This window comes from Leopardus geoffroyi, chromosome D2, assembly GCF_018350155.1.
Source record: "Leopardus geoffroyi isolate Oge1 chromosome D2, O.geoffroyi_Oge1_pat1.0, whole genome shotgun sequence".
NCBI classification, from domain to species: domain Eukaryota; kingdom Metazoa; phylum Chordata; class Mammalia; order Carnivora; family Felidae; genus Leopardus; species Leopardus geoffroyi.
In genome coordinates this window covers 25170993-25195353 of record NC_059334.1, presented here as the reverse complement: position 1 = coordinate 25195353, position 24361 = coordinate 25170993, and the positions used below count along the sequence as shown (strand labels likewise).

The following is a 24361-nucleotide window of genomic DNA, read 5'->3' as shown; positions in this document are numbered from 1 at the left end:
AAAACTCACAAATCTAGTCCAATTCTTTTTAAGTGTAAACAACTCTTACCAGTGGGGGTGGGCTTAACTTAAAACTAGGAGGCGCTTCTCAGAGCAGCTAACCTGGCACCAGTCATTTGGGAAAAACAGCTTTAGGTCCTAGAATCTTAGGCTTTTCAAGCTCAGCAAATCCAAACCTCATTTTACAAATGAGATTTTAAATTAAGAGCTTATGGTCTGATTACTATAATAGCTAACTCTTACACTGTACTAGGGACAAGGTACTGTTTACACCTATTTACTCCTTTAATCCTCACAACAAACCAGGAAAGAGGGTGAGGTCAACAAATGTACCCAAGGTCACACAGCTATTAAGTGTCAAAGCCATAACTGATACCGAAGCGGTAGAGCTCCAGAATCTATAGTCTTAAGCCACCGTGCTCCATTGCTTCTCTATAGAATGGTTTAAATGAAGCCGGGGGTCTTCCACGACACTAGGATTCAGAGTTCCAACCTGAGAAACGAATTCTCCACACACCCCTTTCCCCAATGCCAACATCGCCCACCAGCGCAAGTGAACGGCATGCAAACCTGTGCCTGTACAAGTTCCTCCTGTCTGGCTACAACCTTAAGGAATCTTAAGTAACCAAAATAGGTACCCTCTAGGAAACCAAAAGATGCAGTGGTCAGTTAGAAAAGAACTCGTGCTTCTCGTTTCTGTTTTAATGAGATCATCAGAAAAGCCTACAGTAATAAGTAAATGGCCTATGAGCGCTTTTTCTGAAGGGGCAAACATCTACCGTATTTTCACGATGCCTAAAGTGATGAAACGGAGCTAAAATCAGGGACGGCCCTGTTTTCTTCCAGCTGTCTCCAACTTATTCGAGAAGGGTGATCCTCAGTTTATGCATCCGAATGTAGGCGAGAAATGAATGGGTGGAGGAAGAGACGGGGGTGAGAGGGGGTATTACTCCAACTCTCCACCGTAATGAAGCTGAGACTTCAGACCCTACGTATTAGAAGTTAAAACCAGTATTTCACACCACTGCTGCGCTGGCCGGCTTCAGTGCCCCTCCAGGCTGCAGAGAGGTGGTTACGTGGCGCGTGGAAGCATTTCCTCTAGCCTGAAGAGTAGGTGGCTTTCCCGGCTGGTGGAAGCCCCTCACTCACTACACTGCAGCAGGGTACGCTTCGGGGAGCCGGGAAATGAGACGTGATAGCTTCCCGGGGATGCCAGAGGGAGCAATGTCTGGGGCGCCTTTCGCGTAGCCGATGTGGGACCACGCCTGCCCCCCTCCTCCACCCCTCAGGACCACCCCCCGCCAAACCCGCCTCCTGGCCTCGAGGGTCAGCAGCACGCTGGAGGCGCGACAGGACTCCTGAAGCAAAGGCTCCCGAGGGCGGACACGACCCTCAGCGGACTACTCACCAGATTGAGGGGTCCTTCCATTACTTCCATAGACCCCGGGGTAAACGGCGGCCTGAGGAAGGGGAGCGACGGCGCCGGAGCACATGGAGAGAAACAGTAGTAAGCAGGGCGACGGAGCGGCGGCGGCGGCAGCTGCCCCTCTCCGCGCCCCGGGAGCCAGCAGTGGGCGCAGAGGGAGCAACAACCGCACCACTTCCTCCTCCGGTGGCGCGCCGCGGGCCCGCCCCCCGCGCCGCGGCCACGCATGCGTCATGGCGTCACACGTGGCTGGTTAAAGGTGGGAGTGAGGACCGGGGAGTGGGTGGGGCTCAGGGAAGGCGGGGCCGGACTGGCGTACACTCGCTCGCGGGCTGTCTTTCCTCTCGCGATAGGCGTATCTTCAGCTGCTTGAAGTCTTCTCTGACGTCACGCGGGGATGGGCAGCCTTGTTGAAACTTGAGTAAAATGGCTGAGTTGTGCTCTTGGCCTCTCAGGTTTACTTCCAGCATGATTTTTTTCCCCCCAGATCCCTCAGATTGCTACGCCTTCTCTTGCTCTCCAGTCCTCACCTTTATTCGTGTACCTGATTGATTTTTTCAAAAATCAGATTTGAGAGGTGCCTGTGTGGCTCAGTGCGTTAAGCCTGCGGCTGCGGCTCAGGTTATAATCTCGCGGTCTGTGAGTCAGAGCCTCTCTTTGGGCTCTCTGCTGTCAGCACAGAGCCCGCCTTGTAGCCTCTGTACCCCTCTCGGTGCCCCTCCCTCACTTGCTCTCTCTCAAAAGTAAATAAATGTTAAAGAAAAAAAAAAGCAAAAGCAAAAATCATATTTGAGCAACGCTAAGCCAGGCCCTGGACTAGGGAAACAAATAATTATGGGCTCAGTCCTCAAGGTGCTGGCAAACTAATAAAATAATATGGATTACAAATAGCCAAATATAATACTTGATTAAGTTAACAATTGTGCGCTAAACCACTGTGCTAGGTTCTTTCTGTCAAGGAATTCACTGACAAAAAAATTAGTTGTGATTTATGCTGTAAAGGGAACAGACAGGGAGCTGTGATAGAGGCACCATGAGTTGCACAGCTTCAAAAAAATGAATTTGATCAAGAGTCATGTGAGCTTGGAAGAGGACCCCAAGCTTCAGCTGAGACCACAGCCCTGGTGTACACCTTGATTGCAGCCTTGTGAGATCCTGGGCAGAGGACTCACTGAAGCCATGGCCAAACTCCTGACCCATGGAAATTGTGAGATAATGGATGAGTGTTGTTTTAAGCCAGTAAGTTTGAGATAATTTGTTATATGGCAAAGAATCCTATTACAGACTCCTTTGAGGCAGTAAAATCCAGAGGCAGAACTTTTCTTGATAAACCATAAATGTGGGTAGTAAATTCATGTTACTGCAGTAATAACTAGTGGATGTTTAGTGGACAGTTTTAATACCTCTAAAGGAAACTTCAGTGGCAGATGGACAAGGAAGGAAGGAGAGTATGATGTATTCAAGCACTCACCAGTGTTTGAGAGAAACTTCAGATCAGCAAAAGAGAGGACATGATGGATATACACAGCCAAGTGGTGAGACAGACATTGTATCCACCAGCCCTGTTCTCTGCCACTTGCTGTCATGCTGTTGACCTGACCAGTCATAGGCTATGAAGAGCATTGGGGACATGGCCGTGTCATCAAAGGAAAAGGTCGCAGGCCTGCAAAGACTTTAGAGCTATCCCAGCTGATTCCTTTGAAATTTGGGAAATAGCAGCTGCACTTGAAGCTTGCCGATGGCTGTTTTCACTACTTGGAGGTATGTATTCCTTCAGACACGTGGACAACTTCTTTGCCTATTGGGAAAAGCCCATTTATCTCCTGAGACCATCAGTGGAGGGTTATAGAAATCCTCAGGCTCTTCTGGCTGGGTCAGATGAGAAGAGCTCACACTAGGTCTCTGCTGCAACTCGCAAAATGGGGCCAGAGGCTTTTGGAAGAACATTTAAAAGCTGCAAAGCTTTCTGCTTTCTGTGGCTCACCTGGAAAATATATCTCATGTTAAAGAATCCATTCCTAAATGGCCCACCAGTGACAGACTTGCCACATTGGAGAGGTTCCAGAATTTACCACAAGACTCAATTTCAGATATTCCTTATATATTACCTGCTCTAATCTCATACCCATCTATAGCATCATGATAGTTCAGTCTCTTCTTGAATGCTTACTACTCCAATCAAAGCAGATGGGTTTTTTTAAATCTTTTGTTTTAATGTTTATTTATTTTTAAGAGAGAGAGCATGCACACACATCAGTAGGGGGAGGAGAGAGAGGAGGACAGAGGATTTGAAGTGGGCTCTATGCTGGCATCAGAAAGCCCAGTGTGGGGCTCTAACTCACAAACTGAGATCATACCTGAGCTGAAGTCGGAAGCTTAACCAGCTGAGCCACCCAGGCACACCTGTTGTGGTGTGTTTTTAATGATTAGAGAATTCTTCCTTTGTTTGAACTGTAATCTGTCTTCCTGTGACTGCCATGCCCTAAGTTTGTATAAATCACTATAACACCTATGTGTGGAACACATGCACAATCTGTTCCCTGCTATCAAAATGTAATATGTGCATACCCTTGATTCAGCAATTCCTATAGAAATACTAGCACAATTATAGAAAATAAAGGTATGTGAGGAGGTTCACTGGGGCTTTGTAATAATGCTTTCCCTAGTTTGGGAACAGTTCAAGTAAATATAGAAGGATCATTTGACAGAGATGCTGTAGAGGGCATTCCTGCATCGAGTAGGAGCTTTGATTGATAACCTCAAAAGTTTGGGTAGTTATAAGCCTTTGGTGTGCTCATTTACAGGAGGAGAGGAGAGCAGACCCTTCTGGTCTCCTGCTCCATCTTCTCTACCTTTGTTGTTTCTGCTCAGCACAGGAACTCCATGGAAGAGGGCATCAGGATAAGGTTAGTATCAGGAAGCTTCACATGGTCCTTGAGGTGCCGGGGGGGCCCCCTCTGATTGTACCGTGGAAAAGGGAGTCCAATATGCCTCCCACACCTGCTTCGTTTATAGGCTGCCCAGTGAATCCACCCAAAGCACAGTGTCTTCTGTAGTCAGGAAACCTACAGGGCCTCCAAAGGGGCAATAACAAGGGTAGCAGCAGGGGCAGCAGCAACAGTGCTGGGCGCAAGGCAGCAACCAAGTCTGCAGGCCGAGGACAGATCATCAACACAGCAATGTCAGGAGCAGCCAGCAAGGGCCCAGGAGGGTGAGGAGCCAGCATGGTTATGGCAGAACCACTGACATGCCCTCAATGGGTATTTAAGTGGTTGTGGCAGGTGCTTCTCACACGTCCTTGAAAGGTACTTCCAGACGTGATGGCAAGTCCCAACTAGATGGGGAATTGTTCTGTATCCAAGCAGGGCGGCAGGTAGATGGGTGCTTACTGTTGTAATTTCCCTATTTTCCTATGTCTGAGGACATATAAAGCGATCTTATAATCACTGACAGCCAGGTGGCAGTTGTGATGAAGTTGCATTGCCTTAGAAAACCTTTAACCAGAGGGGCACCTGGGTGGCTCAGTCGGTTGGGTGTCTGACTTCAGCTCAGGTCATTATCTCACAGTTTTGTGCTGACAGCTCAGAGAGTCTGCTTTGGATTTTGTGTGTCTCTCTCTCTTTGGAGAGACATTCTGTCTCTGCCCCTCCCTCACTTGTGCTCTGTCTCTCAAAAATAAATAAATGTAAAAAAAAAATGTTTTTAAAGAAAACCTTTAACCAGAGGCATGCCACTCTTGATCTTAGGGTCGTGAGTTCAAGCCCCACACTGGGCACGGAACCTACTTAAAAAAGAGGAGAAAAGAAAACTTTTAACCAAATTTCTTTCATTTATGTTTACCTTTTTATGTATGAACAAGAGTGATATGGGACAAAAATATGTCTTAGTCTGAAGAACCAACCTCTTTCACTATACATAAAATCAAAATTTAAGTAATGAAAACAATGGCTAAATTTCAGAGAAAACCACTTGGCTGGAACAGTTAGCATGTAAGTGGATAACCCTCTTTCCTGTATTGCTTGGTATGAGGACTTACCTTCCTGCTTCGTCATTCCTTGATTTCAAAGGAGCCACCAAATTCTTCCCCTTTCCAGATTCATCATGAACAAAAGTAGGACTGCCTTCAACTTTAAATGAAAAGTAACTATAGTTTTAGATGTCTGTTTTTAAGACTGAGCTTGATGTTGAACAGAGGGTAAACACTATCTTGCTTCAAGTTGATTCAAGTGCTTCTTGAAGATTTAAATTTCTTCTTTTTCCTGAAACTTTTTTATCCCCATTTCCCAAAAGCAATGGGTTTAACTTTGTAGAACACTTTGCAGGGTTCCAAGCACTTACATGTACAGTTGCTCATTCAATTCCAACAGGCTCAAATTAGTGACTTGCCCAATGTCATAAAATTGCTAAGTAGCCGAACTAGGTCTGAAATCTGGGTCTGTCTGGCTTTAAGCCCAGTACTCTTTCCGCTACAAGCCGCTGAATATCTACCGGATTGACATTGAATGTTGGTAATAGCAGAAATAGACCGTTAGGGTAACCCACTGTAATTACACAGGTTATTTTGGGTTTTCCTAAATTCACAGTCCTGAGTACCCAGCCAGTCAAGCTAAAAAGGGAGTTTCTATTGTTAGTGGCTCTGTCCTCCTCCAGGGTATTTGCCAAGAACTATTCACAAACCAGACTGGGCAGGAACAGGCTCTGTGAGGGAGGGGGAGGGTAGCTGTGAAGTGGCAGGCTCTAACTCCTCGGACTCTGAGCCAAGCTGTCCAGTTGCTTCAGCGTGAGCCAGGATGAAGAGAGCCAAGTTAGGCAGGAGTCAGGCATTCTATTCAACAAAGTTCAACAGAGGAGAGGCCAAGGAAAGTAGAATTTCAGGGCAGGTTTCTTACCCAGTAAGCTGACACCTGGGAAAAGTCAGTCAAATAAAGGCAGAAAGACAATGATTCAACCAACTTTGTATTAGGTTAGTGTTTGTCAAACAAGGGAGCAGAAGAGAACTCTCCAGAATCCCAAAATGTCCTTGGACTATGTATCTGCTGGTGCACCAGCAGGGCCCCTTTGTTTCCATCTAGAAAAAATAACTTCAGTGTTTATTTGTGGTGGCATGAAGGAAACCCTTTTCATATATATATATGTATATACATGTGCATGTGTGTGTGTGTATATGTGTGTGTGTGTGTGTGTGTGTGTGTATACACACACGATTTTTAATTTGTTTTTAATGTAGTCTCTACACCCAATGTTGGACTTGAACTTGCAACCTGGAGATTAAGATTTGCATGCTTTACAGACTGAGCCAGCTAGGCACTCCCCCCTATATATTTTTTATAAGCACTTCAGAACACTGAGACATGTATAATCAAATCCTCTTCAACCATTATAGTCACCACCCCCAATTACACCAACCTCAAACTTCCATTTCTACCTCTTGCTCTGACCCTTTGTGGCAAAGTGCTGATTCATGTGGACTTTGTTTCAAACGGAGGGGTCACACATTGAGAAGGGATTAAGGGAATCATGAGATATTGGAAGATGATAAGGTTTGGTTACTCTTTTTTTTTTTTTTTTTTATTAACGTTTATTTATTTTTGAGACAGAGAGAGACAGAGCATGAACGGGGGAGGGTCAGAGAGAGGGAGACACAGAATCTGAAACAGGCTCCAGGCTCCGAGCGGTCAGCACAGAGCCTGACGCGGGGCCCGAACCCATGGACCGCGAGATCATGACCTGAGCCGAAGTCGGCCGCCCAACCGACTGAGCCACCCAGGCGCCCCGGTTACTCTTAAATAAATATAGATGAGGGGAGACTTAGAAACTGAATGGTAGAGAAGAAATGATTGAAGTCATAAGGCAGAATTTTCTTCCTTAAGTTTCTAGGAAAGATTTGCCTCCAGCTGCCTTTTAAAAAGTATTTTCCAAGGTTGTCAAAATTCTCAAGTCCATTGTTAACCTATTTAGTACCTCTGTGTCCATGCTTCCTGCTGCCATTCTACCTAAGCAGCACTAGTACAGGAGACCTTTGATTGACAGTTCTGAGAAGACATGTAAGGGCTTCAGGGAAGGAAGGGGTCATAGCAAAGTGGTACAGACAAAATAAGAATTTTACCACTAATTGAATATTTTACCTCTCACTTTCACTGTACTCTTTACTTCTGAGATGGTCTTTCCACAAGTCATTTTACTTTCCCCACCCTTCAGGGAACTGGAAAACCCTCTTAGAATCCTGTAGCAAATGATTCTAAAACAAACAAACAGTAAGAAGGCATGGGAGATGGGGGTGGAGAAAGGGAGAGGATGGGGGGGAGGGGGGGAGAGCAAGAGAAAAGAGGAGGAAGAGGAAGACAGAAGAAGACAGGAAGAAAGGGAAAGAAAGAGAGAAACGGAGAGAGAGAGAAGAGGGAGGGAGGAGGAGGAGAAGGAGGAAGGGGGAGGGAGGAAAGTATGACAAATACATTGTACTTTCTATCCTGACATGTTTACATCATATGCTGTTGACATTCAGTCCAGAAGCAACTGTGGGGAGAATGGTAAACCTCAGATGTTAGGACCTTGGGACTACGGCCAGAGAATTTTCATAGCATACCTGGAGGCTGGCCAGTCTTCAGCCTTGACCAGACACTTAGGTTATTCTGTGCCAAATTCTCTCTCACCAGTTCTAAAACCTGAGGGACTCTGACTGACTTCCATGGCTTGACTGCCATGTTCATCACACTATTCTTTTCCAGTTTGGGTGCTGGGGGAAGGGAGAAAAATAATCGGGGAAATAAACCAATTGGAGAATTTTTGGTTACAGTGGTGAAATAATTTACAGAACTCTCTTAAATTCTTCAGTTATGACAGAGTAAATATCCTACTTGATTAAATCGTAATTATTGTCTGTGTTTTATAGGAAGTATATTTTAGGAGATCCAGTGGCTCAATCAGCGCACAGCGCACGGTACTTACATAGGAAATACATTTTGTAATTCTATAAACAAAGCTTTTTTTGCATAGATGCACTTTTTGTATCACATATGAAAATTTTCAAATATAATAGTATCACGAACACCAGTATATACAAACTCTGTATTTGGTAGTTAACATTTTACCATATTTTCTCCATCTATTGTTAGCTAAAAATTTTTAAGTAAATTATAAATAATATTTTACTTTCCTCTAATTACTTTAGTATTCATCTCTAAAAAATAAGAGCATTTTCCCTACTTTATTCTATAATACTTTAGTTGTACATAACAAAATTAACATCAATTCCTTAACATCAACCTATACCATAGTCAGATTTCCCCAACTGCCCACAAAATGCCAGAATTATAGCAGGTCAAGATCCCATCAAAGTCCACATCTTGCGTATAATAGTTATGTCTCTTAATTCTCTTAATTTCCTTTTGATCTAGATAAATCCTGACTTTTTTGTGTGTGTGTGTGACATTTACTTTTTGAGAGTCTTGGCCAGTTGTCCACTCTCCTACTCTATTTTTGTTTTTATTTTTTTTATTAAAAAACATTTTTTTAACATTTATTCATTTTTGAGAGACAGAGAGAGACAGAGTGTGAGTGGTGAAGGGGCAGAGAGAGAGGGAGACACAGGATCTGAAGCAGGCTCCAGGCTCTGAGATGTCAGCACAGAGCCTGACATTGGGCTCAAACCCATGGACCATGAGATCATAACCTGAGCCAACGCTGAATGCTTAACCAACTGAGCCACCCCGGCACCCCTATCTCCTACTCTGTTTTTAATCATTGATTACACTTTTTAAAATCATTGTGGGGATGCCAGGGTGGCTCAGTTGGTTGTGCGACCGACTTTGGCTCAGGTTATGATCTCATGGTTTGTGAGTTCAAGCCCCGCTTTGGGCTCTGTGCTGACAGCTCGGAGCCTGGAGCCTGCTTCTGATTGTGTCTCCCTCTCTCTCTCTGCCTCTCCCCCACTCATGCTCTGTCTCTCTGTCTCAGAAATAAACATAAAAAAATAAATAAAACCATTGTGTGTGTGTGTGTGTATATGTGTGTGTGTGTATATAAATATATATATATATATATATATATATATATATATATATTTTTTTTTTTTTTTTAATAGACTCCACATCCAACGTGGGGCTTGAACTCACAACCCTGAGATCAAGAGTTGCACACTACTGACTGAGCCAGCCAGGCACCCCTAGATATGTATATTAAATGTACTTTCTTCATATATTCACTTATAAGAAGCCTTAAAGTAAGTAATATAAAGAACATCAAATTTTGATTTTATGACCATGAATCTTGTGCCACCTATTTTAATTGTTACTCTTTTTGTTGCAAATAGCAGAAACCAGCCTTGACTAGACCAAATCAAATGGAGAATTTAATAGAACTTATTAGTTATGAATTGCATTTTCCTGCATATAATACAAAGTCCCAGAATAAAAATGACTTAAGTAAGATAGAAGTCTGTAAAAGAACTCGAGAGAAGAGCAGTCTAGGCTTGGCATAGAAGATCTATAACAGGGGCCCAAGCTCTCTCTCCACTACACGTGCAGTCACGTGGTTTTCGTCTCAAGATTGACTCTCAACCTGTTACCTCTTCCTTTGCTTTTATCATCAGCATGCTTGGAAGGAGTAGTGTCTCCTCAGGGACCATTCTCATTAACAACTTACACCTCTCCCTTTTCTTGTGGACCTCAGTGAAGATTTGAATCAATTATAATCCTTAGTTCATGACCATACATCATTAGTAATCCATGCATGGCACTTTTTTATTTATTTGTAACTGATGTATTTGGAATATAATAAACACCCATGAACCCACCACTACTACAAAACAAAGCTAATATGAACATTCTTGTCCATATATTTTGGAGCACATATGCATGCATTTCTGCTGAGGATATACGTAGGGCTAGGATTGCTGGGTATGAAAGAGCAGACCTAGGCCAGCTGACTAGTGACTATGTCGCCAACATGGCCACAGAAAGAAGTTCCTGCTCAAACCTCAGACCACGCATCCTCCCCTTGAGTAACTTATGTTTTCTAAGAAAGCAGGCTACCGATTGATGCATTCTTCCTAAGTCTGAGGTGGGAGGAAGGGGAGTGTGAGAGGTGTGGAAAGTGTGAGTAGAAGAAGGAGGGCTTCTTTCAGGTAGGGGCCAGAGGCAGGAGCCCTCAACCCTGTCCAGGCTTAGAATGACCTGGGAGCATTTTACCCCTACCCAAACCAATTAATCAGAGTCTCTGGGGATGGTGTTTGGTGCTAGGTATTTATATAGCACAGCAAGGCTGACAGCCAATGGTTAATAGGTGACCAGTGAGAAATGTTCTGTATACACCGAGGCCAAACATGTTAGAGATCCTCAGACACAGTGGTTCTTAAACTTCAGGTGCATTAGAATCTCCTGGAAGACTTGTTCAAACACAGATTGCTGAACCCCACCCACAGAGTTTCTGATTCAGTAGGTCTGTGACCACCAGGCCCAACATTTGCATTTTTAACAAGTTCCAGGTGAAGCTGATAATTGCTGATCTGGGACCACACCTTGGCAGCCGTTGTGCTATCCTTCCCCAGCCAATCGGCTGAGGCCATGATCCCTATAAAACCTTTGTGCTTTTGAAACCCTCTCCCCCTCTCACACTCACACTCTCTCTCACTCTCACACTCTCTCTCACTCTCACTCATCTCATCTCATCTCATCTCATCTCATCTCATCTCATCTCATCTCATCTCATCTCATCTCATCTCATCTCATCTCATCCCATCCCATCCCATCCCATCCCATCCCATCCCATCCCATCCCATCCCATCCCATCCCATCCCTCATGTCACCGCTGCGTGGGTGCAGGTAGGGGGTTGAGCTCGAGCTAGCTCGAATAAAGGCCCTTTGCTTTTGCATTGGACTCGGCTCCCTAGTGGTCTTTGGGGATCATGAATTCTGGGCATAACAGGTATGTGTATGTTCAGTTTTAGTAGATAAAGCTGGTTTTCCAAAATGCTTATGCCAATTTACACTAACACTGGCAGTGAATGAAAATGCCATTTGCTTTAAATTGCTGTCAATACATTTTTTTTGTCTTTATCATTTTAACCATCTGTTGATGTGTAGTTTTTCTTACTGTTTACCTCTTTCAAAGTTGATTTGTGCTCCCATTACTTTATCCTGGTAAGGGATATTCTCCTGACATCTCTGTTAATTTTTTGATCACCACATCTAATGACTTTTCTTCAATTTATGCCCCTTCACCTCTCAGTAACATTTGATATCACTAGCCACCACTTTCTTCTGGAAACTCTGTTTCATTGACTTCCATGACTTTGCATTACCCTGGAAAGTACACCTTTAGCCACGATTCCAAAATCCAGTACTCCCTGAAAACGGAAAGTTTTTATATTAATTATTTGGTGGCAAAACCCATTCTGACCTATCATGAGACTATTTAGTCCTTCTTTATCCCACTCATGTTTACACGATTCATTGAGGATTTGTTAATGCAAATATTTATTATGAAATACTGCCCCAGTCTCTGTTCTGTAATATGCAGTATAAGCACCATATGAACTTTTGAAAATTCAGAAAATTCTGAATTCTGAAGTATATTTGACTCTTATTTTTCTATTTTTGATTTTAGAGAGAGCATGCATGTGATTGGGGGAGAGGGCAGAGGGAGAGAGAGAGAATCTTAAGCAGGCTCCACGCTTAGTGCAGAGCCTGACTTGGGGCTTGATCCCAGGACCCTGGGATCATGAGACCTGAGCTGGAATCAAGAGTCAGATGCTCAATTGACTGAGCCACTCAGCCACCCTAGATCTTTGGGTAAAATTTTGTGGGCTATTGTAGAAAAAGCATAGCCCTTGGAGTCAGATAAACATGTGTTGATTCCACTTCATTCAACTTCTTAATTCAACCTCTTGAAATTCCAGTTTTGTTTTTTTAATCTCATCTCTACACCAGGGGCTGAAATAACTAGCTGATAAGGCTGTGAACATCCTTACTTGTATGACTCCTACATCTAAAACTCAATATATTGAAGACTGAGCTCACCATCCTCCCTGCCCCTGACCAGGTGTTTCTTTGTTCCTTATCTCAGGGCATGGCACCAGCTTCCCACCCATTTGCCCAACTCAGAAACCCGGCACCATCCTCCATTTAGTCCTCCTTTCCCAGTCCATTAGCAAGCCCTGTCAATTCTACATCATGAGGGGTTCTCAATTCTGCATATTTCTCTCCGTTCCCACTACCAGCTTGCCTATCTCATTATAAGAGACTTCTAGGTTGTCTTCCTGTGTCCAGTGCTGCCACTTTTCAGTTTACTGTCCATGCTAAAGCCAAAGCGATCAGTGCAAATTTGATTATGGCACTCTCCTGCTTACAGCTATTGCCTTCCTACTGCCCTAAGATAAAGCCCCAGTTCTATATCATGATGTTCAAGGTCTTCCCAAGTTGTCTGCTTATCTCTCTCTAGATTAATGGGGAAACTACCTTTAGTTCCCTACCTTGCCATATCCTTTCTTGTGCCTTGATCTTCTTTTTTTTTTTTAATTCTTCACAATGTTGCCAATTTAAATGCTTTTATTTTAAAGATTTTTTTTAATGTTTATTTATTTTTGAGAGGCAGAGATAGAGCATGCGCAGGGGAGAGGCAGAAACAGAGAGGGGGAGACACAGAATCCGAAGCAGGCTCCAGGCTCTGAGCTGTCAGCACAGAGCCTGACACAGGGCTCAAATCCACAAACCATGAGATCATGACCTGGGCCGAAGTCAGACGCCTAACTAGCTGAGCCAACCAGGCACCCCTAAATGCTTTTTAAAAAGATGTTTATTTATTTTGAGAGAAAGAGAGCATGAGTGAGCAGAGGAGGTGCAGAGAGAGGGAGATAGAATCCCAAGCAGGCTCCACGCTGTCAACCCAGAGCCCAGCGCAGGGCTTGAACCCACGAACTGTGAGATCATGACCCAAGTCGAAGTCAGACACTTAACCGACTGAGCCACCAAAGCACCTCCCTCACCCTGGTCTTTGACTATGCTTTATCTGTAGTTTGAAGCATGCTTCTCCCACACTTTTACCTGGGATCGTTTTCATGCAAACTTAAGATTTTACTTTGAATGAGACTTCAGAAAAATTAATCTGTTTTGGACTGAACTGTGTTTTTCCAAAATTAATATGTTGGAGCCCCAACCCTCGATGTAACTCTCTGTGGGAGAGGGTCGTGAAGGAGGGAATGAAGGTTAAACGAGGTCATAAGAGTGGGATCCTAATCCTGTAAGACTAGGATCCTCCTAAGAAGAAGAGACACCAGGGAAAAGCCCATGTGAGGACACAGTGAGAAGGTAGCCATCTATAAGCCAAGGAGATAGAGACCTTAAGAGAAACCAATTCTGCCAAACTTGATCCTGGGCTTTTAGCCCCCAGAACTGAGAAAATAAATTTCTGTTGTATAAGCTACTTCATCTGTGGTGTTTTGCTCTGACAGCCTTAGCAGACTAATACATAATCCTTCCTCTGTCTTCTCATGGATGCTATCATTCTTCCATCAGAATCTTCATCATGTGACATTGTAATTATCTTTGTTTTCCACATCTCTGTATGTCCTTTTAGACTGGAAGCTACGCGTCTCCCCCCCCCCCCCCCCCAACCCCAGGGCAGGGATTTCTCTTTTATTGTTTGCCTTGTAGCCTAGCTCCTCACATAATAGCTAGCATATCATAGGAACATAATAAATATTTTTGAATGAATAAATTAATAGAATAACATGTAAATATTCTTGTGTGGTTAACAATACGTATTAACACTCAGTGTTTGTTGCTTCTTTCTGTTTCTCCTGTTTCTAATTGCTTCTTCCTATCACAAGCTCCTTTACCCACCCAATAAATGTTACTGTAGTTGGAGCCTACTGTTTATTTATTTTTTAAATGTTTATTTATTTTTGAGAGAGAGTGTGAGCAGGGGAGGGGCAGAGAGAGAAGAGAACAGAGGATCTGAAGCGGGCTCTGTGCTTGAGAACAGAGAGCCAGATGTGGGGCTCAAACTCACAAATCATGACCTGAGCCAAAGCCGGACACTTAACCAACTGAGCCACCCAGGTGCCCCAAGTCTACTATTTAAATTTAGACATGCCCACGCAAGTCTGAAGATCTTATAGGACAAACCCACAAGCTGTGTCTATGTATAAGATATTGTGTGTCTCCTGAGAATCCAGCATGACACATTTGACCTAGGAGTAACAAGCCTTTGTCTGTGGGGAGAAGTGACCCAAAGTGTAGTGTGACATCTGTTAGTAGGGGAGCCTGCCAGCCTGGTTCCATTCTAATACAGGCCATCTCCAAAAGGGAGTGTACTATTTGGCTAGGGCTGACATAACAAAGTACCACAGACTTGGTGACTTAAACAACAGAAATTTATTTTCTCTAAATTCTGGAGGCTATTCTTTGAGGGACACCTGTCATGTTGCATTGGGGTCCTCCTAAGTCATGTCTGCACTGCCATTGAATGTTGCAGTTTGAGTACCACACCAGGGACAGGAGCCAGAGAAGTGGCATATTGCCTAGCAGAGGCGATAGGACCACCCGCAGGAGAAGGAAGCCACAGCGGTAGCCAGCAAAGAAGAACTAACCAGAAAAGGGGAAATGGAAGTTCTCAAGAACTCCAGAAACACTGGAGGGAAACTCTGAAGAGAGAGTTGTGTCCTTTTCTAACAGGAAAAAGCTGCTGCGATACGTTACTTTGGCATTTTCCAAGACTGTGTTCTGAGCCCTCTACCCTAAACTCCCTTTAGACGGTGCACAATTTCATTTTTTAAAAAAAAATTCTTAATGTTTCTTTATTTCTGAGAGAGGGAGAGAGAGCATGAGCAGGGGAGGAGCAGAGAGAAGGAGACACAGAATCCAAAGAAGGCTCCAGGCTCTGAGCTGTCAGTACAGAGCCAGATGCAGGGCTTGAACTCACAAACTGCGAGATCATGACATGAGCTGAAGTCTGAGGCTTACCCAACTGAGCCACCCAGGTGCCCCTAGACAGTGTACAGTTTCAAATTGTGATGATCACCTTTTCAAAGGTTCTAATGAAAAGTACTCCTTTATTATCCTCAACCTATTTCCTATACCTGGATATTCTACCTGTACTTCATTTCTAGCTTCTGGCTTTCCTGTTTTAGTTCATAAGCCCAACATTCTTTCATCTTTGATCTTCTGGTTTTGTCACTTCCAAGATCCCAAAAGTTAATCATAAAGATTCTACCTCTCTAATTTTTCTGAAGGATGCTTTCTTTTATTCATGATTTCTCACTGGTTCTAAATAGCTTTCAAACTTTTCATATTAAATGGCTTCTAAATTTTCTTGGCATTCCAATCAATCCCTCATAAATTATGATGATAATGATGATGATGAGGCTTTGGCCACAATAAGCCTCACTCTTCTCAGCTTTAGTCATAGCTAGACTTACGGCAGGACCTGAGAAAAATTGAGAAATATTGGAATAAGCAGGCAGTGAGGCACTATATAGCAATGAAAATGAATAGCAGCCTACACATTATCATGGATGACTTTCAACCAGGGTTGAGTAAAAGAAGTCAAACAAGAACATGTGTGATATAGTTCTACTTATTGATCAAGTCATAAACAAGAGCAAACAATGTTGTTCCGGGTACATAATTTGGGAAAACTGGAGAGGAAACATGTTAAACTCAAAGTTTAGGAGAATGGCTGTCTCTAGGGTGGAAGGAGGGACATGTGGTGGGAGTTTTATCTATATCTATATCCATATCTATCTTGACATATTGCCATGGCAGTATGGGGAACTGATCTGTATCTCGACAGAGTGGGGGGTATGTGGGTGCTTACTGTTGTAATTTTTCCCAGTTTACCATCTCTGAAATTAGGTGATCATACAATCACTGTCAGCCAGGTAGCAGTTCTGATGAAGGTGTATTGCCTTGGAAATACATTAATAGGTATGAAGACTCATCTTCCTGCCGCACCATTCCTTGTCCTGAAGGGGAATTCAAGTCTTTCCCTATTTTCAACTTCATAGAATGAAGCTGAATGCAGTTTCATAGAATGATATTTCTTTAACTTTAAATGGAAAGGAACTATAGATTTGTTTAAGACTGAGCATGGTGTTATATGGATGGTAAGCATCATCTTGATTCAAGTGCAAAATCCTTGACCTTAGAGTCAGTCTTAATTACCTCTATTATTCCCCCCTCCACCTATAGTGGCTCACCTAGTATTTTGTGGGTAGGATAGTAGGTGAAATTCTTAAATAAATTTCAATACAGCTGAAACATGCTAAACAGTTAAATGAAAACTAAAATGTGAGTTTAGTGGTCTATACCTGCAGTTTCATGTCAAGACCTCTCAAATCAGAATATATCCTCTCCCAGAGGTGTCTTATGGTGTGTTCCAGAGATTCTCAGAGTAGAATACTTCATTCGTCATCCTGCATTGTCAATATTACTTGTGAATAAGTAATTGAAAACATTATTTTATTTGTACTTTAGATTTTAAAAAACTAATTAACTTGTTCCAACTGATGCAGGCTGCTTGGGTCCAAGGACCCAAAGTGGGTCTTGCAGGACCAGACAAGAGGGTCCTTGGCTTTACGCAGGATGGAAATCAAACATGAGCCAAGAGGAAGTGAGAACAGAGTTTACTGAAGATATAGAAAGAGAGCAGGTACAAACAGAGTGTCTGGGAGACTCAAAGAAAAGGAGAAAGTCTTATCTTTTCTTGGGGTCTGGGGATTTTATCAAGGACTGTGGTCTAGTGCAGGTGTCTTCTCAGGCATCTGGGAACTGGTAGAACAAAGACAATTGCTCAGGTGTCCTCCATAAGTCACTTTTGCCCTGGAGCCAGAGTTCTTGGTGTCAAGGTATATGGGGTCAGTGGTCTCGGAAGGCATTCATGAGGATCTCGCTCTGTCACTCCTAATATGCTGAAACACTCCAAAGAAATCATTAACTCCTTGACCTGTACAAGGAGGGCATACATTAAGGTATATGTGAGGTGGTGATGTAGGTCCTAGCAAGAACAGAGGCTGGAAAAAAAAAAAAAAAGTCTTTTATGGAGGTCCCTTCAGTTTCCCTGTCTCACAACCTCTTGTACACAAACCGTAAGAAAATTAATAGGTAATAGCAAACTCCAAAATGCTCAGAAATAACTGAATGGATTTGGATTTGGTTTTGTAATTCTGGCAGAATGAGTAACTTTGGTTTTGTTTTGTGCTATTTTATTTAGTTATTTTCCATTTTATAGTCATTAAAGGAGATATATTCTTTGCAATAAGCAATGACGAGGGCATCCCCAGAACAGGGCTACCCAGGGCTAACATTCAAGGCTTGGAGTTGTTAAAAAACAGAAACCCAACACAGTAAACTTGAATATGTAATTGGCTTTATTCGTTGATTCATGAAGTGAGCAGCATCCCATCTAGCAAGTAGAAAGAAGCTCTGAGGAACCATACAGAATGGAAGGTGTTTATAGGCAGAAAGGGGCAGGGACAAGAATGTCATAAAGAAAAGAAAGGATCATTTCAAGCAAGGTCACCTTCCTTGGGGAAAGGGTGGAGATATACTCTGCAGATTAACTCAGAAGTGTTGACCAGGAAATTCCAGACTGATTGGTGTAAAATTCCATTCCTGGGAGAGGCTAAAACTGCAATTAAGTTAGGTATTAAGTCTTGGTTTGCTGGTACCCAGCTCCGCAGAAGTGACTCCATTTTGGGCCTGCTGTTTCTTTTTTAACAGAATGTAGACTTTTACACTTGTCTCCAAATGAAATTACTCTTAACACCCCCAGAGATACAGAAAAGACTGAGAACAGAAGGCATTTATCACACAATTTGAAATGTGTATCCCTTCCTGGTTGCCATCCTTATAGTGCACTATGAATTAATATGTTTTATGAATCTTCCAATTATCTTTTGAATGACATGGTTCAGTTTGTTAGATGTGAATCTTTAAACTATGCCCCAATTTTATACCAGTTTTTAGCATGTCTTCATCATTCAATATGGTGAGGCTTGGACCTCTCTGTCTCACACACACACACACACACACACACACACACACACACACACACACACAAGGAGCCTATAGAACTACTGATTGTCTCATTTTGTTCACTATTGAATGAACACAACCTATGAAGCATTTTTCTGTCAGACTTACCTGGGATGTCTGTTCCCTATTTCTCACCAGCTTCACCTTGAGTGAGAACTGGGGTCAAAAAAAAAAAAAAAAACAAAACAAACAACAAAAAAAACAACCTTCCAAAGCAGCATTTCTCTAAACCCCATCTCTGAGGAAACTCAAATTCTTTCCAAATAGGTCTAGAAATCCCCAGTGCCTCACGTGTGTAAGTGTGTCCCATGCACTGAGTTCTTTTGTCTTCTCTGCTTAGGCTAAGATACTAGAAAGCAAATAAAGGATGATGTGGATTCTATGGCAACTACTATTTATTGAATGTTTGCTATGTGTCAAGGCTACACAAGTCACAAGGAGAGGAGCAACCTGGAAATGGCAGCAGACATTCCCCTGTTCTTTGTAGAGACTCTGGGGAAGGAGAAGTCTTATTGCCCATTGACATCTGATTAAAACTTAGTCTTGGGGCGCCTGGGTGGCGCAGTCGGTTAAGCGTCCGACTTCAGCCAGGTCACGATCTCGCGGTCCGTGAGTTCGAGCCCCGCGTCAGGCTCTGGGCTGATGGCTCAGAGCCTGGAGCCTGTTTCCGATTCTGTGTCTCCCTCTCTCTCTGCCCCTCCCCCGTTCATGCTCTGTCTCTCTCTGTCCCAAAAATAAATAAACGTTGAAAAAACAAAAACAAAAACAAAAAAAACTTAGTCTTAAGCGGGAGCCTGGGTGGCTCAGTCGGTTAAGTGTCTGACTCTTGATTTCAGCTCAGGTCATGATCTTGATGAGGGAGCATGTGAGGCGGGGTGAGGGGCAAAGCACAAGCTAGCACACCACTACCTCCCATCCCCCATTTCTCATGGGATGTGGTGATATTTTTTGGACACTCCCAGCTACCCCAAAACAGAAAAGGACAAAAACAAAAACAAAAACAAATGGTTAAACTGATAAGTCTCCACCAGTTTACCAGAAAAAGGCAATCCCTTTGTAGCCTAAAGTCCAGGAACTCCCTACTATCTTAATGTTACTGCTTTGCTAGAGGGAAAAAACAACCTTAGCTTGGCAATAGCTAGGCCTCCAGTAAGTCTTTAGCATATGAAAGTCTCTTTGGAAACTCCCTCTTGACTTTATCTCCCCTGATCCAACAAAACAGTCACCCCCCTAACAATCCCAGTGCAGCTCTTTCTGCCCACGGCCCTGTCCCTGTGCTTTAATAAAATCACTTTTTTGCACCAAAGACATCTTATAGAATTCTTTCTTGGCCATCAGCTCTGAACCCCACGAGCCCCCATTACCCAAACTTTATCAATCTCATGGTCTGTGAGATTGAGCCCTGTGTTGGGCTTGTGCTCACAGCACAAAGCCTGCTTGGGATTCTCTCTCTGCCCCTCCCTGGTTTGTATTCTGTATTTTCTCTCTCTCTCAAAATAAACATTAAAACTAAACAAAACAAACAAACAAACAAACAAAAAACCTTGGTCTTAAGATCCTTAAAACCTTGAGAAGACTGGAAACCAGAAAACATCGTAATTGCAAAGTTTTGGATGATTCTCCATATTTGAAGTTGTAGAAACCTGAAGTCACTTTTGTGGCTAACTACCTCCTAATCTGGAAAAGTCTTCTAATAGGTGGTTAGCCCTAAAATGAGAAGTAAAAACCTTTGTTGACATAGTGACATTTTGAGGAACTTCACTTCGGGCAGCTGCACAGCTGCCTTGGGAGTGACCATGGTTTTAAAATGCTTTTTGTGGGGAAAAGTAGATTGCTTCTGGGAGATTAGTAACTTTTCAGGGGATTGCCTTTTAGCTGAGAGGCCAGGAGCACACCAGTCAAACGCCTATATTGGTACTACCTTCCGTAGAACCTTCTTTTGTTACTCTCCAAAGTGATGGCTTCTCCCTTTCTCTCCTCTTCAGGCTTTCTGCACCCCTGGCACCCCCTCACTCTTAACTGATGACCTTGCTTCAAACTTTACCAGGAAAATTAATGAAAATAGAGTTAATCAGTTGCAAGTAATTCCTTTAAACCTCTTCCTTTAACCAAATCTGCCAATTTGCCTTCAGCTGTACCCTCTCTGTCTTCCTTCTCTGTGTCCACAGACCCTGAACTATCATATCACTATTCTTATCTAATCCTAATCAAAGCCCCACTGTGGCCCCTATGTAAAGTCCTGCCTCAAACAGACTCCAAAACTTCATAAATATTCTGAGTTTGCCCCGCCCCCCACTCTAAGACACTTAGACTATGCAGGTGGCGACTCCCTTAATTTGGTGAAGACAAACTTACCAACAGGCAGCACTTCCTCAAGAGAGCTGGATGGCTCGGCTCCCCTCTCACTGCAGGCACTCGCCTTCTAGAATTAGCCTTTGTCTTCTGCATTACTATTCTCTTTCTCTCTACTGGATCAGCACCCAATCCCACCCATCGTTAAATGCCCATCTCTTCCCACTGTGCATCCTCTTGGCTTCCTGTACTTGGAGAGATATACATACCAAAGCATCTAGCAATAGTACCATAGTGCACATACTGTTCTTTTCCTTTCACTGAACTACAGATCCTGGAAGGCTTGGAACTTTTGGAAGACTTTAGGAAGTCCTGAAAGACGTCTTTTGTCCCACTTTTCTAACCTCCCATTCTCTCTTTAATCCATTCTAAGGTGGCTGCTGCCCCTTCCAGTGAAATGGCTACCTCAAAGTCACCAGAAATCTCCACTTGCTAAATCTAAATGTTGCAGGGCCATCTATAACTGGGGCACAGGGGTACCTGGCTCCAGGGGTCCCACTCAGACCGGGTTCAGCCACCCACCGCTGACAAAATCCAAAGGCAGAGAGATGAGTGGTGGGGAAACAAGAAAGGAATTTATTTCAGTGAGGCCTAGGAAGACAGCAGACTAGCATCTCAAAGACTGTCTCCAAAGTGCCCAAAATACTTCTAGGTTTATCTAAGGAAAATGTGGAACAAAGGTCAGGGAATATGTGCCGGTGGGCAGTGAAAGTCAGGCCGATCATTGGCTTGGGGTCAATCACAGGTGGGCAGGAGCTCGCCGGTCAGGGTAGTCCCTGTTCTAGTAGCAGTAGATTCAGTTCCTGTCAGAGGATGCTGTGCCTGCAAGGTCTTTTATGTGAGTTAAGAGATAAGCTGGAAGGAAGAACTTATCCAATTAGAAGGTATAGACTGAAGTAAAAATGGAGGTAGTTGAAGTCCTCTTTCAAGTCCTCATCCTGTTTCTTCTTGGCAGCGCTTGACACAGCAAACACTCTCTCCCTCTTACACTTTATCGCCTTGCGGAAGAGAATTTGCTGCACAGTGCATGAAGCATGGGCCACAAGGACCCTCACTGGCACCTGCTCCTCCCAAGGACCTCCAAGGAGTTCTAGCCAAGTGTTCACAGGATCAGGTAATTTTGTTCAATTTGCAAAACGCTTTCACTGCAATCAGTCAAGACCACTGTCTCTTTTCATTCTGATCTCCACTTCATCATATTTCTCCCTGCATTAAGGATCCAGCTTAGGGGATTTGAGTTGCAAACACATTTAGTTTGGGTTTAGTCACACCAGTGTAGTGGTACCAGTATGGCGGGACCTCTGGGAATATTCATTCAGCCCACTTTGCCAATCCCTCACCCAGAGTTGTGACATGAAAATTCGGACCTGGGGTCTTATCATGGCATCCACATGTCCTATGGCACCTGCTCTGTAAGTACATAGGATGTAGGGGATAATGTTTGAAACAGATTGAGCAGGAAGCTAATCTGTGAAAAAGAAAACCTTCCCATCTTCACACACATATATTTGTAAGCAAGGGAATTGGATTCTCTTTGACAGTTTATGCAATTAGAAGTCCTCTCCTATCAGGTATGCGCTTCATCATACAGCACGTGCATTAAAAACGCACTGTGCTTTTACAAATGGCAATCATGCGGGGCACCTAGGTGGCTCAGTCAGTTAGGCATCCGACTTCAGCTCAGCTCACGATTTCGGTGAGTTTGAGCCCCACATAGGGCTCTGTGCTGACAGTTCAGAGCTTGGAGCCTGCTTCAGATTCTGTGTCTCCCTCTCTCTGCCCCTCCCCCTCTTGCACTCTCTCTCTCAAAAATAAATAAACATTAAACAAATGGGAATCATGCAAAACAATTTATCAGAAGCAAACTATAGGGCAGGAACCTGAACAGCACTGCAGGGAGTATACACATGTGTAAAGTTGAGTGTTTTATGCATCTTGTCATGTTGGATTACATTTTAATGTGCTTGCCACTTCTTGTCCTTCAAAATCGAGTGGTTCCAGATGAAATGGCCCCGAAATTGGCACCAAGAGATTGAAGTGGTTGGAAGAAACTCGTGTTTCAGACACAAAATTCCTATACGTTGTCATCTATAAGTATGTAGAATAAAAGAAATTTGATTTCACAATTGCATTGCTCTATGCAATGTCACAGCAATTTACAATTTATTTGAATTGCTCTTGTGTATATGTTCATTTTAGATCTTTATTTTTTGGTATTAGCGATTATTTCACTATTCAACTATGATGAGGTGGTACTGAAAAAAAGAAAGGGAAGGTAGAAGGTTTAAAATGCCAAAAAAAAAATTTTTTTTATTACATCACAACAGACACTAAAGGCCCTGGTATTCAGAATCATGAAGATTAGAGAAAGATTCATGATAGCCAACAGAAGGGATAAAAGCAATTATGATAATCAAGACACTTGAAACAAGAAACAGAAAACAGAGGATGAAAGTAATAGTAAAGGGAAAAAAAACCGTGTACAGTCAATAGAATGCACAAAAACAGAAGCTTTGATGAATTTATTGATTTTGATAATTCCCATGATCTTTTTTAAAAGTTTATTTATGGGGCGCCTGGGTGGCGCAGTTGGTTAAGCGTCCGACTTCAGCCAGGTCACGATCTCGCGGTCCGTGAGTTCGAGCCCCGCGTCGGGCTCTGGGCGATGGCTCAGAGCCTGGAGCCTGTTTCCAATTCTGTGTCTCCCTCTCTCTCTGCCCCTCCCCCGTTCATGCTCTCTCTCTGTCCCAAAAATAAATAAACGTTGGAAAAAAAAAATTAAAAAAAAAAAGTTTATTTATTTATTTGAGAGATATAGAGACATTGTGAGTGGGGGAGGGACAGAAAGAGAGGGACAGAGAGAGAATCGCAAGCAAGCTCCATGCTGACAGCACAGAGCCTGACACGGGGCTCAAACTCACAAAACTGTGAGATCATGACTTGAGCCGAAACCGAAAGTCAGACGCTTAACTGACTGAGCCATCCAGGTGTCCCAATAATTGCCATGATCTTTCATTGTGGTCTGTTATAAGGAGCAATGATTTCAGTCAACATTGAATAATGAAAGAGTTAAGTATTTCCAAATTTTGATCTAATAATATTCACAGAGAATTCAACAGAACAGACCATGGGAAAACATATACTTTTTAAAAAAACATATACTTCTCAAATGGATACAGTTTATTTATATTCAAAAACAGACAGTTATGAGAACCTGGCTAGCCTATTCTAAAACTAAAGGTTGCATTTATTATTTTGTTTATAAACTGTTTTCAACAAGACAGATTATATAAGATGGGTTTTTGGCCTGGATAAATGCACTAAGAAGTTTAAAAAGTCCAGAAAAACTGAGAGCTTTCCCCCTAAGGTCAGGAACAAGACAGGGATGTCCACTCTCACCACTGTTATTCAACATAGGATTGGAAGTCTTAGCCTCTGCAATCAGAGAACACAAAGAAATAAAAGGCATCCAGATCAGCCAGGAGGGGTCAAACTTTCACTCTTCACAGATGACATGATACTCTATATAGAAAACCCAAAAGATTCCACCAAA

At 43.1% G+C, this 24361-nt stretch overlaps 1 protein-coding gene across 2 annotated transcripts in view; it reads right to left on the bottom strand.

Annotated features, from left to right (window-relative positions):
* The window catches only part of NRBF2 (nuclear receptor binding factor 2), a 37320-nt gene extending 35262 nt beyond the window's left edge, over positions 1–2058 (bottom strand). The window contains exon 1 of one of the 2 annotated variants that reach the window (XM_045437546.1): positions 1409–2058. In XM_045437546.1, coding sequence (XP_045293502.1) covers positions 1409–1654 — 246 coding nt within the window. In that variant the 5' untranslated portion in view covers positions 1655–2058. The remainder of the gene's footprint in view (positions 1–1408) is intronic. The other variant, XM_045437547.1, reaches the window with a different exon arrangement.
* Positions 2059–24361: the final 22303 nt, after the last annotated feature.